At 55.4% G+C, this 12,654-nt stretch overlaps 1 protein-coding gene across 1 annotated transcript in view; it reads left to right on the forward strand.

Annotated features, from left to right (window-relative positions):
- Positions 1 to 12,348, forward strand: part of PBX4 (PBX homeobox 4) — a 29,705-nt gene extending 17,357 nt beyond the window's left edge. Inside the window, exons 2-7 of the mRNA XM_059919156.1 lie at positions 4,938 to 5,182; positions 5,458 to 5,648; positions 5,909 to 6,044; positions 8,920 to 9,001; positions 9,447 to 9,553; positions 12,044 to 12,348. Of these exons, the coding sequence (XP_059775139.1) occupies positions 4,938 to 5,182; positions 5,458 to 5,648; positions 5,909 to 6,044; positions 8,920 to 9,001; positions 9,447 to 9,553; positions 12,044 to 12,229 (947 nt within the window). The 3' untranslated portion in view covers positions 12,230 to 12,348. The remainder of the gene's footprint in view (positions 1 to 4,937; positions 5,183 to 5,457; positions 5,649 to 5,908; positions 6,045 to 8,919; positions 9,002 to 9,446; positions 9,554 to 12,043) is intronic.
- Positions 12,349 to 12,654: the final 306 nt, after the last annotated feature.

Consider the following 12,654-nt stretch of genomic DNA (forward strand, 5'->3'; position numbering starts at 1 on the left):
AGCCACCAGGGAAGCCCCTCATTGGACTTTAATTACATCCTCACAGGCCCTATTCCACATAGACATTGGGGGTTCCACGTGTGAATTTGTGGGGACACAATTCAGTCCATAGCAGTTCCATATTGTTTCTTAGAAAAAACATAATGTGTTGATATTCATAATTTTATTTTACTTCCGTGTTTGGTTTACTGGAGTTTTTTACCCACAGTAAATTGGGAACATAAGGAAATTTTGTGGTTTGCGGGGGAGTGCCTCTGTTTTAGATCCCACCACCTCTTCTGAGTGTCTCCAACTGACTGTGTCCCTGAGCGGAGCTCCTGGTCTCCAAAGCCTCCCGCCTGCCAGTCGAGGGCCCTGGGGGAGCTGAGGAGCACCCCTGGGGCCGGAAATGAGCTTGTTGTAATTGACGGTAACGAGTGTCTAATGACCATAATCAGGCAGGGACAGTGTGCTGGGAGACAGACGCGCGGTGCTGAGGGAGAGGCAGGGTCGCATGCGAGGGGCCGCTCGCTGACAGAAGGCAAAGGCGCTCGGCATGGCCGTGTCCACAGCTGGGACCGGTCCTGGTGACTAAGGCACAGGGTAACTTTTGTTAAGTTTTGCTTCTCCTCATACACATAAGTTCGCAAAAATATACAGCTTTAAAGAAACAAAGCTTGTAGCTCACGAATGCTGGTCATAACATACGCACTGTTAACACCACAGGGCCTGGGGTATGACAGGCATATTGTCTCCTTATTCATGGGCATTTGGGCGGTTTTGGTTTTTCACAGTTACGGGATGGTCATGTGTGTCTTGTAAATACAGCATCTACAGGGGTCAGTGTTCCTGTAGGGTAAATTCTCAGAACAGAGTTCTGATCAAGATCAAAGGATACGTGCTTTTTCTGTGTTAATCGGCATTTCAAACCTCCCCTCCAAAAAAGGCCACACCAACACATATCCCGTAAAGAGATATGAGAAAATGGTGTTCTTTTTGTAATTTGAGAGCTTTCATTTGAGGACAGTAAGTCCCGTGGTTTTTTGGTGTATTTTTTAAAATCTCCAGCACCTGGTTGGGTACCTGGCTTGTGATAGACTCTCAGATGCTTACTGTTGGATAAGTAAAAGAACGAAAGGGGAGTTCCGTAGTGGCCCAGTGGTTAGGATTCGGCGCTTTCACTGCTGTGACCCGGGTTCAATCCCTGGTCGGGGAACTGAGATCCCACAAGCCACGTGGCACTGCCAAGAAAAAAGAATGAAAGACTGCCACGCACCCCTGAGCAGCCCAGAGTCACACACGCATGAACACACACAGGTGTGCACATGCCCCCACCACCGCATGTCCAGCCTGGACCACTCCTGCCCCTAATTGTAATGAGGGAAGCTGTGATGGGAGCTGTGGAGGTGGCCCCTCCAGCCCGGGAGTCAGGGTGTGCTGGGGGCCCTCTGGGGAGGGACGGGGGTGCTGTGTGTCCCTCTCGGTTCACTCCTGAGCCCCAGCCGCAACCACGGGTGCTCAGGGACGAGCTGCTGAGTAAGCCTGAGACGGTCGCAGAGCATCTGCTGTGCTGCAAAGGCCCTTGAAGGGCCCGGCAGAGGGAAAGTTCATGAAGGTGGGTTTGGAAAGCTGTCACAAAAGACCCTGAGTACGAGGTGTCAGAGTCTAGGCTTTAATTTAGGTGGATGCAGGCCCTGGTTGAAGTCTCTGAACAAAAGACTGGCATGATGAACACAGTGTTTGAAGGTAGTCGGCTTGCAGGTGTGCGCAGTGGATCAGAGGGGAGGGGTTTCCTCACAGGTCACGGAGGGCAGGAGAGGGGTCAGCGCAGCAGGGTTCCAGCAGTGGCATTAAGGGAGGGGATGGATGGTGGGTTGATCATGGAGTCTGAATCAATAGGATTTGCAGACAGAGGGCCGGAGGGAGGAGGACGTCCATTATCTACTCTGGGTTAGGAATGGTTAAGAGGGTGTGGGCCTTTACAGGAATCAGGCAGCACAGGTCAACTCTGTCCAGGAGTGCCCAGCGTTTACATCTGGTGCTTCTTGAAGACCAAGTAAGGTTGTTAGAGAATTGGGTCTCTGAACTGGAAGGCCAGCAACTGATAAAAGGGGCACTTTCCCTTTAGTTCTTTCAGAAAAAGCCACATTATAACCCAGTGGGACTGAGTTAAGTGACAAGGGTTCCTTTGGGTGAGTTGAGGGTCCCCAAACGTAAGGAGGTAAAGGTCCCTGCATGTGAAGAAAATTCCTGCAAGGATATCTCTTGAGAGCCTTCAATTTTCACTGGTGAGTTTTTGACAGAAAAGGTTAACCTGTTACATAGGGAACAAGAAAGGGGCACGTGATTAATGAGAAAATATCCATATGATATGATTAAACTCAATTTTTTTTTTAGGCTGCACCACGTAGCTTGCAGGATCTTAGTTCCCGGACCAGGGATTGAACCCGGGCCACAGCAGTGAAAGCGCTGAGCCCTAACCACTGGACCGCCAGGGAATTCCCTAAACTCAATTTTTATTTGAGCACTTGAGTCAGTTAGTAGCTGATAGTATTGAGAGCCTGTTTCTAAGAAAACGCTTTAAACTTTGTTTTTCCAGAAAGTCAGAGCTAGATGGATTTCCTACATCACTACCTCCTTCTCCGTTCCCTGCCTCCCATCAGGAACCACCCCCCAATCTTTTTTCTTCTGTAGCCACAGATGTTTCTTCTATCACTGAAAAAGCAAAGAAAACACAGGTCCTGCAAGACCACCCTCCTCAGACCCGAGCTCGCTCTGTAACCCCTGCAGCAGCCTCTTCCCTGCACTGCCTGTCTCCCATGCTCCTCCGGAACTTGCTAGTCAGGCTGTACCCCACCACACCCTGCTTTTGCAGAGGTTAACAGCATTCCCCCAATGACCGAGCCCATGTTTTCACCCCTCTGTGACTACTTCTGGGTTTTCCTCCAACTACCTGATAACTCTTTCCGTCTCCTCCTTTGCCTGTTCTTGAAATGCTGGTTTTCTAGTATTCAGGGGCATGGCCTTCTCATAGGTGTAGCTGCAGGTACCGGTGGATATGTACGGATTTCCCACACACCACATGCCGATGACTCATGAATACCTGTTTCCCACCCAAACTGGTCAGCTCAGCCCCAGCTCCCAGGAAGCAGCTGCCTCGCAGCCACCTGGACATTCATGCTTAGCTGGGTCAGGGACCAGGCTGATGCCATTTTTTCACGTGCCTGCCTGCTGCTTTGTGTGCTGTGCTTGGGAAAAAAGTGGCACCTTCCAGGGCGAACGTGGGAGTGGTCACAGCCTCTTCCTTTCTCTCACGCCCACATCCGGTGGTCACGGACTCTGGGGCCTCGCCCTCTGGCCGCCCTGTAGCTGACCTGCATCCCCTCGGACAGCAGCAGCTCCCCCCCACTGCCTCCCCTGCCTGTCCACTGCCCGCCCAGTCCTGCCCTCGAGCACGTCACCCTCTCAGTCCAGCTGCGGTGGCTTCTCCATGTTGTAAAGCCAATCATCTTGTTTCTCTGCTTAGAGTCTCTCTGTGGGGGAATTCCCTGGTGGTGCAGTGGTTAAGAATCCTCCTGCCAATGCAGGGGACACGGGTTCGAGCCCTGGTCCGGGAAGATCCCACAGGCCGCCGAGCAACTAAGCCCGTGCGCCACAATGACTGAGCCTGCGCTCTAGAGCCTGCGAGCCACAACTACTGAAACCCGCACGCCTAGAGCCCGTGCTCTGCAACAAGAGAAGCCACTGCAATGAGAAGACCGCACACTGCAACGAAGAGTAGCCCCCACTGGCCGCAACTAGAGAAAGCCCGCTCACAGCAACGAAGACCCAATGCAGCCATAAGTAAATAAATAAATGTATTTTAAAAAAAAAGATCTCTCAGTGGGTTAGTTCATCTTCTCTGGCACCTCTGGATCAGTCTTTTCCTCTCTGACTTTATAGCAACAACCCTCCCCCCAACACACACACAGGAAACACAGACATAATAGACGTGTTACCAAACCAAAGTTCAGTCCCCTGAAAAGCAAAGTCACTCTCCTGACACCAGGTGGTGGTGAAGGAAAGTACAGCATTTACTGCAGGCCGCCAAGCAAGGGAGTGGGAGACAAGCCTCAGATCTACTCCACCTTGGTCTTTGAGTGAGGGTTTTTTGGGTTTTTTTTTTTAAGGGGAAGAACAGAGAAGCTGGAATTAATCATCATCTTGTGACATTTCATAATCGTAGTTTCGGGAGTCAGGATGTCTCTGGTTTACGATTCGCTGACCAGGTGGGTCCATGGCTTAGCAGTCTGTTAGCTCAACTTGCCCTGGAGACATAACCTGAGTTTGTACATTAATGATGATATCTATAATAGCAATTTTAGCATGTTAACGATGTTATCAACAACAGCAACTTTAGTCATCTGACTGATTGATTAGTGTTCAGTTAGCACAGGACTGAGGTCAAAGAGGACAAGAAAGGGAATAAAGTTTTAGATAGAGAAACTAGTCAAACTCCATAAGGGAACTCGGTTTTGGGGGGCTCAGTTTCAGACACACAGCAGCACAACCTTGCCTGAAGCCAGGTTGCCACTAGCCTTTGTATCCCTGCCTGTGCTAGTGTGTGTGTCTGGAACGTGCCTCCTCTCCCATCTGAAGACAAGGTCCAGGGCTTCAGGCTTTCTAGCACCCAGTGCCACCCCGCCCCTGCCCTGCGGGCCCCCACACACACCCAACTGTGGGCTGTGAGCTGTGGTTGGTGTGCCCCCTGCATTCCCGCCACCCAGACTGGGCTCCTAAACACGGCACCTGGACCAGCGTCACAGGGGGTGACTCAATGTCTGTTATCAGATGATGTCTTTCTTTCCCCTCAAGGGTTCCGTGAAAAGTGTTCAGACACGAAGCCAGTGCTAACACTCTGTTGTGGTTGTTTTTATTCCGACAACAGACACTGATTCAGTCTCTCCTCTCTTACCCAGGGTTGAACATTCGTGGCATTCCGGAAGAGGGTCCCCCCGACGCTCAGCTCCTAAAGCTGGATAACATGCTGCTGGCCGAGGGCATGTGCAGGCCGGAGAAGCAAGGAAGAAGAGCACAGGCGGCGGCTGGCACAGCAACACCAGGTGGCTGTCCAAATGACAGTGGCCTTGAGCACTCTGACTACAGGTCCAAGCTGTCCCAGATCCGACAGATTTACCACTCTGAGCTAGAGAAACAGGAACAGGTGATCTTTCTGCATGGAAGAGTTCCTGTCACGTGAACGCGCATTTGTCAAAGCAAAACGTGGAGCACTAACTGCCTTCCTTTGGTGGCCCAGACCAGGCAGTCCACACGCTTGGTCTCACAGCAAAGGTGGCCGATTTTACCCGAAGCCTGTTGCCTTCACTTCTCAGTAGCCAGCCTGTGTGGCAGCCTCGGGGGGCAGGTGGCTGGTCCCACATGGAGCCCCGGGACAGCCTGCTGGGTAGTCACCGGCTGGCGTTTGTCTCCCCACCCCAGGCCTGCCGTGAGTTCAGCACGCGTGTCACCAGCCTTCTCCGGGAGCAGAGCAGGATGAGGCCTGTCTCGCCCAAGGAGGTCGAGCACGTGCTGGGCCTCCTGCACGGCAAGTTCAACAGCGTCCAGATGCAGCTGAAGCAGAGCGCCTGCGAGGCCGTGGTGACCCTGCGCTCGAGGTTCCTCGATGCCAGGTCAGGCCCTACCTACCCCCGGCCTATGACCCCAGGGTCAGCTCTTAGGAAGAGGAACCAAGTCAGTGCTGGCTTGGGTCTAAGTTCTGGGGGCCTCCAAGCCTGTGCAGGGGCTGTGGCCACAGCTGCAGGTGTAGCCCTCACACAGCCTCTTGGAAGGCGACTGAAGTGCTGACTGCTGCTGTTACAACCTCTAAGGAATCAGAGATGAGGATGAGGCCCCATGTACGATCCCCGGCTGAGGCTGTCTGTCTTCACAGGTGTAAGCGGCAGGATTTCAGCAGGCAAGCCACGGAAGTGCTGAATGAATATTTTTATTCCCATTTGAACTACCCTTACCCCAGTGAAGAAGCCAAAGAGGAGCTGGCCAGGAAGAGTGGCATCACAGTCTCCCAGGTGACAGTCCTTTCCTGCCACACCTCCCCGACCCAGAAGGGAGGGAAGGTTCAGCCCAGTGAGGAGCACACCCAGGGAAGTTGATGAAGTGTGTGGAGCGGGACCTGGGTGTGCAGGCTCCGAGTCGGCCTGACTGGGCTCAGGTCCTGGGTCTGGGCTATGAACGTGGGCCTCAGGCCGGAAGCCATACCCACCAGGTGTGGGGACTCGCTGAGGCAACACCACAGAGTGTATCATGAGGTACTCTGGATTGCAGTCGTTAGGATTTAACAGTCTCCTATCAGAGGGATGTGCTGTGTTGCATAAGAGGGGTGGGGTATGAGCTTAGGAGAAGGAAAAGAACTTGGAGGAAAATTAGGACTTAAAGTGATAGACCAGCTCTTGTGCTTAAGTACCAATTCAGTTATCCTGGGATAAATTCAGGCGTGTGCATTGCCTTCTTGTTTCTCAAACAGTCCAGTGTGTGTGTCCGGGGGTACAAGACAGACGACATCTGGCTCCAGAGGGGGAATGGTGGTGCAGATCAGAGAAGGGACCTGGACAACCTTGGGCAGTCTTGGTAGTTGGGACCACCACTGTCCTCCCTGGAATTGGGGTAAGGTGGCGGGGCTAAAGACGAGAACCCAAGAAATATTTCCGAAGGTTTTAAAGTGAGAACGGTAAGTGCAGGCAAGCCCACAAGCAAGGGGCAGGACCAGGCCACGCCCACGGGGCAGCGTGGGGGTCAGGGCATGGTACCCCGCCCCCGGCTGCAGGGAGGGCTGCTCCCGCTGTGCAGTTGGAGGCGCTGAGTTTCCAGCCCAGTCAGCCTGTGCCCTCAGTCACCACCCTCTGCTCTGGCCCCTGCCCTGTCCAGCAGCGACTTGGGGACGAGGGCACTCAGGAGCCCCGCAGGGTCACACAGGCAGCAAAGCCTCACAGGTGTCCTGGTCACATGAGACCTCACTCACCCTGCAACTGCTGCGGTGTCCTCAGCACCTTGGCTGGAGCTGAAGTGAGGGCTGCACCTCTGGGGCTTCGAGGCCCAAAAGAAGTGGGAGGCATGGCAGCTTGTTTGTCACCACGAGCAGTTGTCTGAAAACGGCCAGATTCACTTCAAGCCCTGGCACCCCCAGAGAGCAGATGGGTCTTGGGACTCAACTTTATCTCAGGAGAGGGTTCGTTGCAAACAAAAGTTTGAAAAGCACCAGCCGCATTCCAGTGACTCCGGCTCTGTGGCCGGGCCCTGAGACCCCCTCCCACCAGCAGCAGAATTCTGTGCTGGGAGCCCCTCCCCACTCTGGCGGGTCCTCCAGCTGGAAATGGCTGACAGCTGAGGGAGGGCTCCGAATTTGGGATACAGATGTCGTGTAGGCTGTGAGGTTCGCCTAAGGAGGAAGTAGCGGGGGAGGGAGAGCACCATTAGGGCAAAGGGTGTTGCAGATGAGGCAACAGACGTTTTCAGGACAGGATCAGCTGCAACTCCAGGGTGAGGAGGCCCGAGGGGGAAAGGGCGGGAGAGCTGAGCCCATGGACAGGGCGATGGGCAGGAACCCAGGCGGCTGCAGCTCTATGAGCCAAAGAGGCCAGAGTGACTGGGCAGGAAGTGGCCAGTGGCTCCGAGCTACAGCTGGCGGAGAGGGCATCCCACTCCTGTACGAGGTGCCGGGACACACCCCGTGGAGAGGGTGGACCCTGGCCCGGGCCAGCTCCCTGGCAGCCGCCCTCCCTCACCCACACGGGAAGTTTGCTCTTTGTCCCTCTAAAATGCCAGTTGAATTCAACATGGAAAACTGCTCACTGCCATTCTTCTGCAAACTTAGTCCCACACAGATGTGTCGGCACATTCCTTGGAGGTAAGTGGGAACCTAGTGCTTACCTGGTTTGGTTGAGAACAGGTCACCCTCACACCGAGGGCAGGAGAGTTGAGGAGCAGGGAGCACACGTGGGGCTTTGTCTTTTCATGGTTGACATCGAGAGGATTATGGAGGGACATTAAAGAAACAGATTTTTAGAGGAGAAAAGTCCTCCATCCACAGTCCTGCCACATAACTCAACTGTTTATTTCTTTTCATTAAAATACATACCTTTCACTGCAGGGCCAGGTGCCTTACTTTGGGATATGTCTCCATGCTCTTAGGAAGGCACTGCCCAGGGTCTCACCCAGACAGTTCTGCCCCCAGGGGACATTTTCATTATCACAACTCTCGCGGGGAGGGGAGGACACTACTGGCATCTGGTGGGTGGAGGCCAGGGTTGCTGCTCAGCACCCTCAGTGCCCAGGACGCCCCCCGGAGAGTGACCCACAGGCAGAAGCCCTGCCCTGGAGGTCTCCGTGCAGGTTTGGAGTCAGAGCTGGGCTCAGACCTCTAGGCCCTGGGCCGGCCCCTTGCTTACAGGATGCATGTGACTGCAGCTCCCTCCTAACTGGCTTTGGGGACTAAAAACAGGCCCTCAGCTCAGTGCTCAGCTCCTTCCCCTGCCCTGTCAGGTGGTCCTTATCCTTTGATAAGTTTTGGATTCGACTGTGTTCTTTGCTTAAATTGCATTCCCAGAAGTGTGGTTACTGATGCGTCTCCCGCGTCAGTATTCAGTCTGTTGCCTGCCGCCGCAGTGAGCAGACACTCTTCTCTCTGAGTGTGTCACACACATGCCTGTTTTCCTTCCAGCTCCCCCCTCTCCTATAAGCCACGCCAGGTCCAGGGTGTCACCAACACACTGCAGACCTTTCCCTGGGCCCACAGTTCTTTAGCGCCACTTTCTCAGTCCCGGCCTCTCACCCAGCCCCAGGGCCACGCGTTGTCACTCAGTGATGTTCCCCCCTGGCGGTCTGTCCACATCGTGTCTCATCGCTAGGTCAGCTTTTCCAGTGACTTCCATCTCTGCCTGTCCACAGGTCTCCAACTCGTTCGGCAACAAAAGAATCCGGTATAAAAAGAACATGGGGAAGTTTCAAGAAGAGGCTACCATTTACACAGGTAAGATGGCAGAGGACACCACCGACGTCAGGGGCCCGGGGAGCCAGGCCAGCTGCCCTTTGAGGCCCAGCTCCAGTCAGTAAGGCTGCCCAGCCCAGGGTCAGTCGCTCCCACGTGGCCGGGCCCACTGAGCTGCATCTGGGGAAGCAGACCGGTCCCTGTGTGTGCCTCTTTTCTCTATTTACACTGGGAGGGTTTCTGTTTCCATTAGTGATTATCCCAGTGAAGTCAACACATCCCGGCAGGCTGGGCAGGTGCTGTGGGGACAGAAAGTTCCTACCAAAAGTCTGGTTTCCCCACCCACGCAGGGCTGCGGGAGGGGCAGGGAGCCGTAGGAGTCACCTTCGCAGCCTCTTCCTGGCCGGGGGGCTGGTAGGTCCCACCTGAGGAGTCACTGTGACTCCCAGGGTGGGAACACTGGTCCTGACCCCTCCCGCCCCTCCAGGTTCCTCTGGTCCCTTTCCGATGACCAGCACCAGCGACACACTTATCACCCTGCAGACGCTGGCCTCCCTCCGGCCCGCCCCTGGGGAAGGCAGCCTTCTGGGCCAGGTGAGTCTCCAGCACAATCCCAAGGACACCTGTGGGCTCCCGGACTCAGTGATAGGACCGACATGGAGCCCAGGTGTGTGGCGGGTCCTCGGAACCGGCCATCTCGACCGTGTCTCAGTCCATCATGGGGACGGATGCAGGCTGGCGGAGCCGCCTCAGGGAGCCCAGCTCTGTGGAGCCCCACTCGGCAAAGACCTTCACCCCTCACAGGACTCGATGGCTGCTGAGGGCTTTGCCTATTGGGAAGGAGCCCCCCCTCCCCGATGGTGTCTGTACCCATCAGGAGAAGGCAAGGGTGGGCAGACGAGGCCCTGACGGTCTGAAGGTACAGCCCCACTGGGCTCAGACCCTTCAACACGTTCATGCCGTGGCCTCACCATCCTGGCTGCCCCCTCGGCCGGTGCGAGCTGGGCCAGAGTGAAGATCTGGGAAGAAAATGAGCCATGGATCTCAGCTGTCTCGGGATGTGCCCTCGGGAACTTTCTCAGGGTTTGGGGCAACGTGCCAGGCCAGCCAGGGTCAGAGGGCATCATGCCTCTCGCAGTCCCTGGGGCCTCTCGGCCTCCCACTGACAGCCACAGGGGCCCGACCCCCCCCCCCCCGCAGGGTTGTCCTGAAGAGGCTGCGCAGGTGCAGGTGTGACAAGGCCATGCGGCAGTGGGCAGGGCCTTACACAGCCCACCTGTTTCCTAAGGAGTTGACCCCCCCACCCATTTACCCCCAGCCCCTCTTAAAGGTTCAGGGAATGGATGCCTCCCGGGGCCGGGCGCTGTGCATCCCATCACTGTGGCAACCCCACAGCCCATAATGAGCACCTGAGCAGAGTAAGTACTCTGACACCACCAGGTGGCCAGACTTGTCCGGCTCTGCCCTTGCCCAGGGCTCAGCACCTTGAGCACAGTAGGGGTGAGCGTGTGAGAGGGAATCGGGGTGAGGGTTCTGTGCACTGTGACGTGGGCTCCTGTCAACCCCACATAGGAAGCAGGAAGGTTGGGGTTGTGGTGTGGACACCCACCTGTGCCACGGGCCCCTGCCCTGGGCAGGCACAGATGCTCTTCCAGAGAGCGGGTCTCAGGGGCTGAGGTCACCCCAGCTGGGAGCCATCTCCTCGGCCCTGAGCTGCCCTTTGGCTCCCAGTCCCACACTGGGCCCCAGCCTGTCACCTCCCAGGCCTGCAAGTGGACCCCTCCCCTCACCACTCATGTTCTCCTTCTGGGATCATAGGCCTGTGGGTGTCCATCCAAGGGCAGACAGAGTGTGTCCCCCAGAGGCCAGTATCCTTGTCCCAGTTTCTTTCAGACTGAGGGTGGGCGGAGCAACGCTGGCCTCTCAGTGTCCCTGTGTCACATGATGAGGCAGCCCTTGAAGGCATTCTCTTGATTTGTTTGCCCAACACTGTCCTCTGTGGCAGCTCCTTGGGACACATGGGAGGTAGTAGCTGAGGTGGGGGAGGGGGTAACGGGATGGGGGGGTGAGGAGCCGGATCTTGGGCCTTGTGGGGTCGGAAGGGGTAGAGGGTGCAGGCAGGAGGGTTCTGCCTGTTAAGGAAAGGTCAAGAATGAGGAAGGTGAATGGGACTTCCCTGGTGGTGCAGTGGTTAAGAATCCACCTGCCCGTGCAGGGGACACGGTTTCGAGCCCTGGTCCGGGAAGATCCCACATGCTGTGGAGCAACTAAGCCTGAGCACCACGACTACTGAGCCTGCGGTCTAGAGCCCGCGCGCCACAACTACTGAGCCCATGAGCCACAACTACTGAAGCCCGCGTGCCTAGAGCCCTGCTCCGCAACAAGAGAAGCCACCGCAGTGAGAAGCCCGCACGCCGCAACAGAGTAGCCCCCGCTCACCACAACTAGAGAAAGCGCACGCACAGCATCGAAGACCCAACGCAGCCAAATAAATAAAATAAATATATAATTAAAATAAAATAAAATAAAGAAGAATGAGGAAGGTGAAGGGGAGCTTGTGAGTTGCAGGCCCTGCTCTCGTGGGCTGCAAACCACTACCAACAGTAGTGGTTTCCATTGTGGGGGGCTCCTGTGGACAAACAAACATCCCAGGGTCACATGTGCCCGATATATCCCCGCCCTGCAGACAGAGCCCGCACGTCCACAGCCATGGGCCCTGCCCTCCTGACTCCCAGCCAGGCCCGCGTCCTGCTGGGTTCCTGAGCCTCTTCCTGCGCACCACATCTCACCACGATGTCTTGGGGACCACCGTCAGCTCTGGGCCTGCCTGGGTCTCCCTCACCCTCAGTGTGTGCCGCGGTGCCCCGTCAGTCCTTTGTCAGAGCCCGGCCGGTGGAGGCCAGTTCCTGCCAAGGAGGCACACTCATGTGCAAGGCCAGCTGTGACCCAGGACTGACCCCTCTGTCCCTGCCCCACCTCTTGGCTCCTCTCACGGTTCTCGGCATGTTCTAAGCCACCTCAGGGACGCGGGAGCCAGATGGGTCATCTGTCCCATGGCCCCCTTCTGACTCTCTGTCTTTTCAGGCCAGGGGCGGCTGGCAGGTGAGGCGAATGTCGACCACTTCACCTATTGGAGACCCCGGCAGTGTCACCTCAGATGCATCTAAGTGTTGGGATGAGCAGAAAAGAGGACAGTGTGACCTGCCTTGGTTCCCTGGAATTCATGTTACCTCAGAAAACCCAGAACTGACAGCAGACAGCGCTCCCTGAGCTGACGGCAGGCGACACCGGTACCATCTTTTGCTTGTCAGCTGGGGTTTGAAATGGGCTGAGACACTGCTCGTTCTGCCAGCTCTGTTTGGTTTTTTTAATAGTAATTTTATGGTTAAGGCTGAATTGTTTCTTCCAGGACTTGGCACAAATTCTCCCATTACAATTTTGGACTGATTTTAATTTCGATGTCGTTCACTCCCAGATTTGTTCCTGCCAATGGCTGACCACGCAGGTGCAGGGCTGCAGCTGCGCAGTTGGGCGGGTTGTGATTTTGTTTGCTCGTTTGTCCATCCGTGTGCCAACTCTCCCAGACACTGCCTTCCACACTCTCTTCTGCTGTGTCATTTCATGCGGAGTTTTTTTTGCTTTTTTGTTTTTTTAAATTTTTTTTTAATTTTTTTATTTATCTATGGCGGTGTTGG

This window comes from Balaenoptera ricei, chromosome 3 (assembly GCF_028023285.1).
Source record: "Balaenoptera ricei isolate mBalRic1 chromosome 3, mBalRic1.hap2, whole genome shotgun sequence".
NCBI lineage: Eukaryota > Metazoa > Chordata > Mammalia > Artiodactyla > Balaenopteridae > Balaenoptera > Balaenoptera ricei.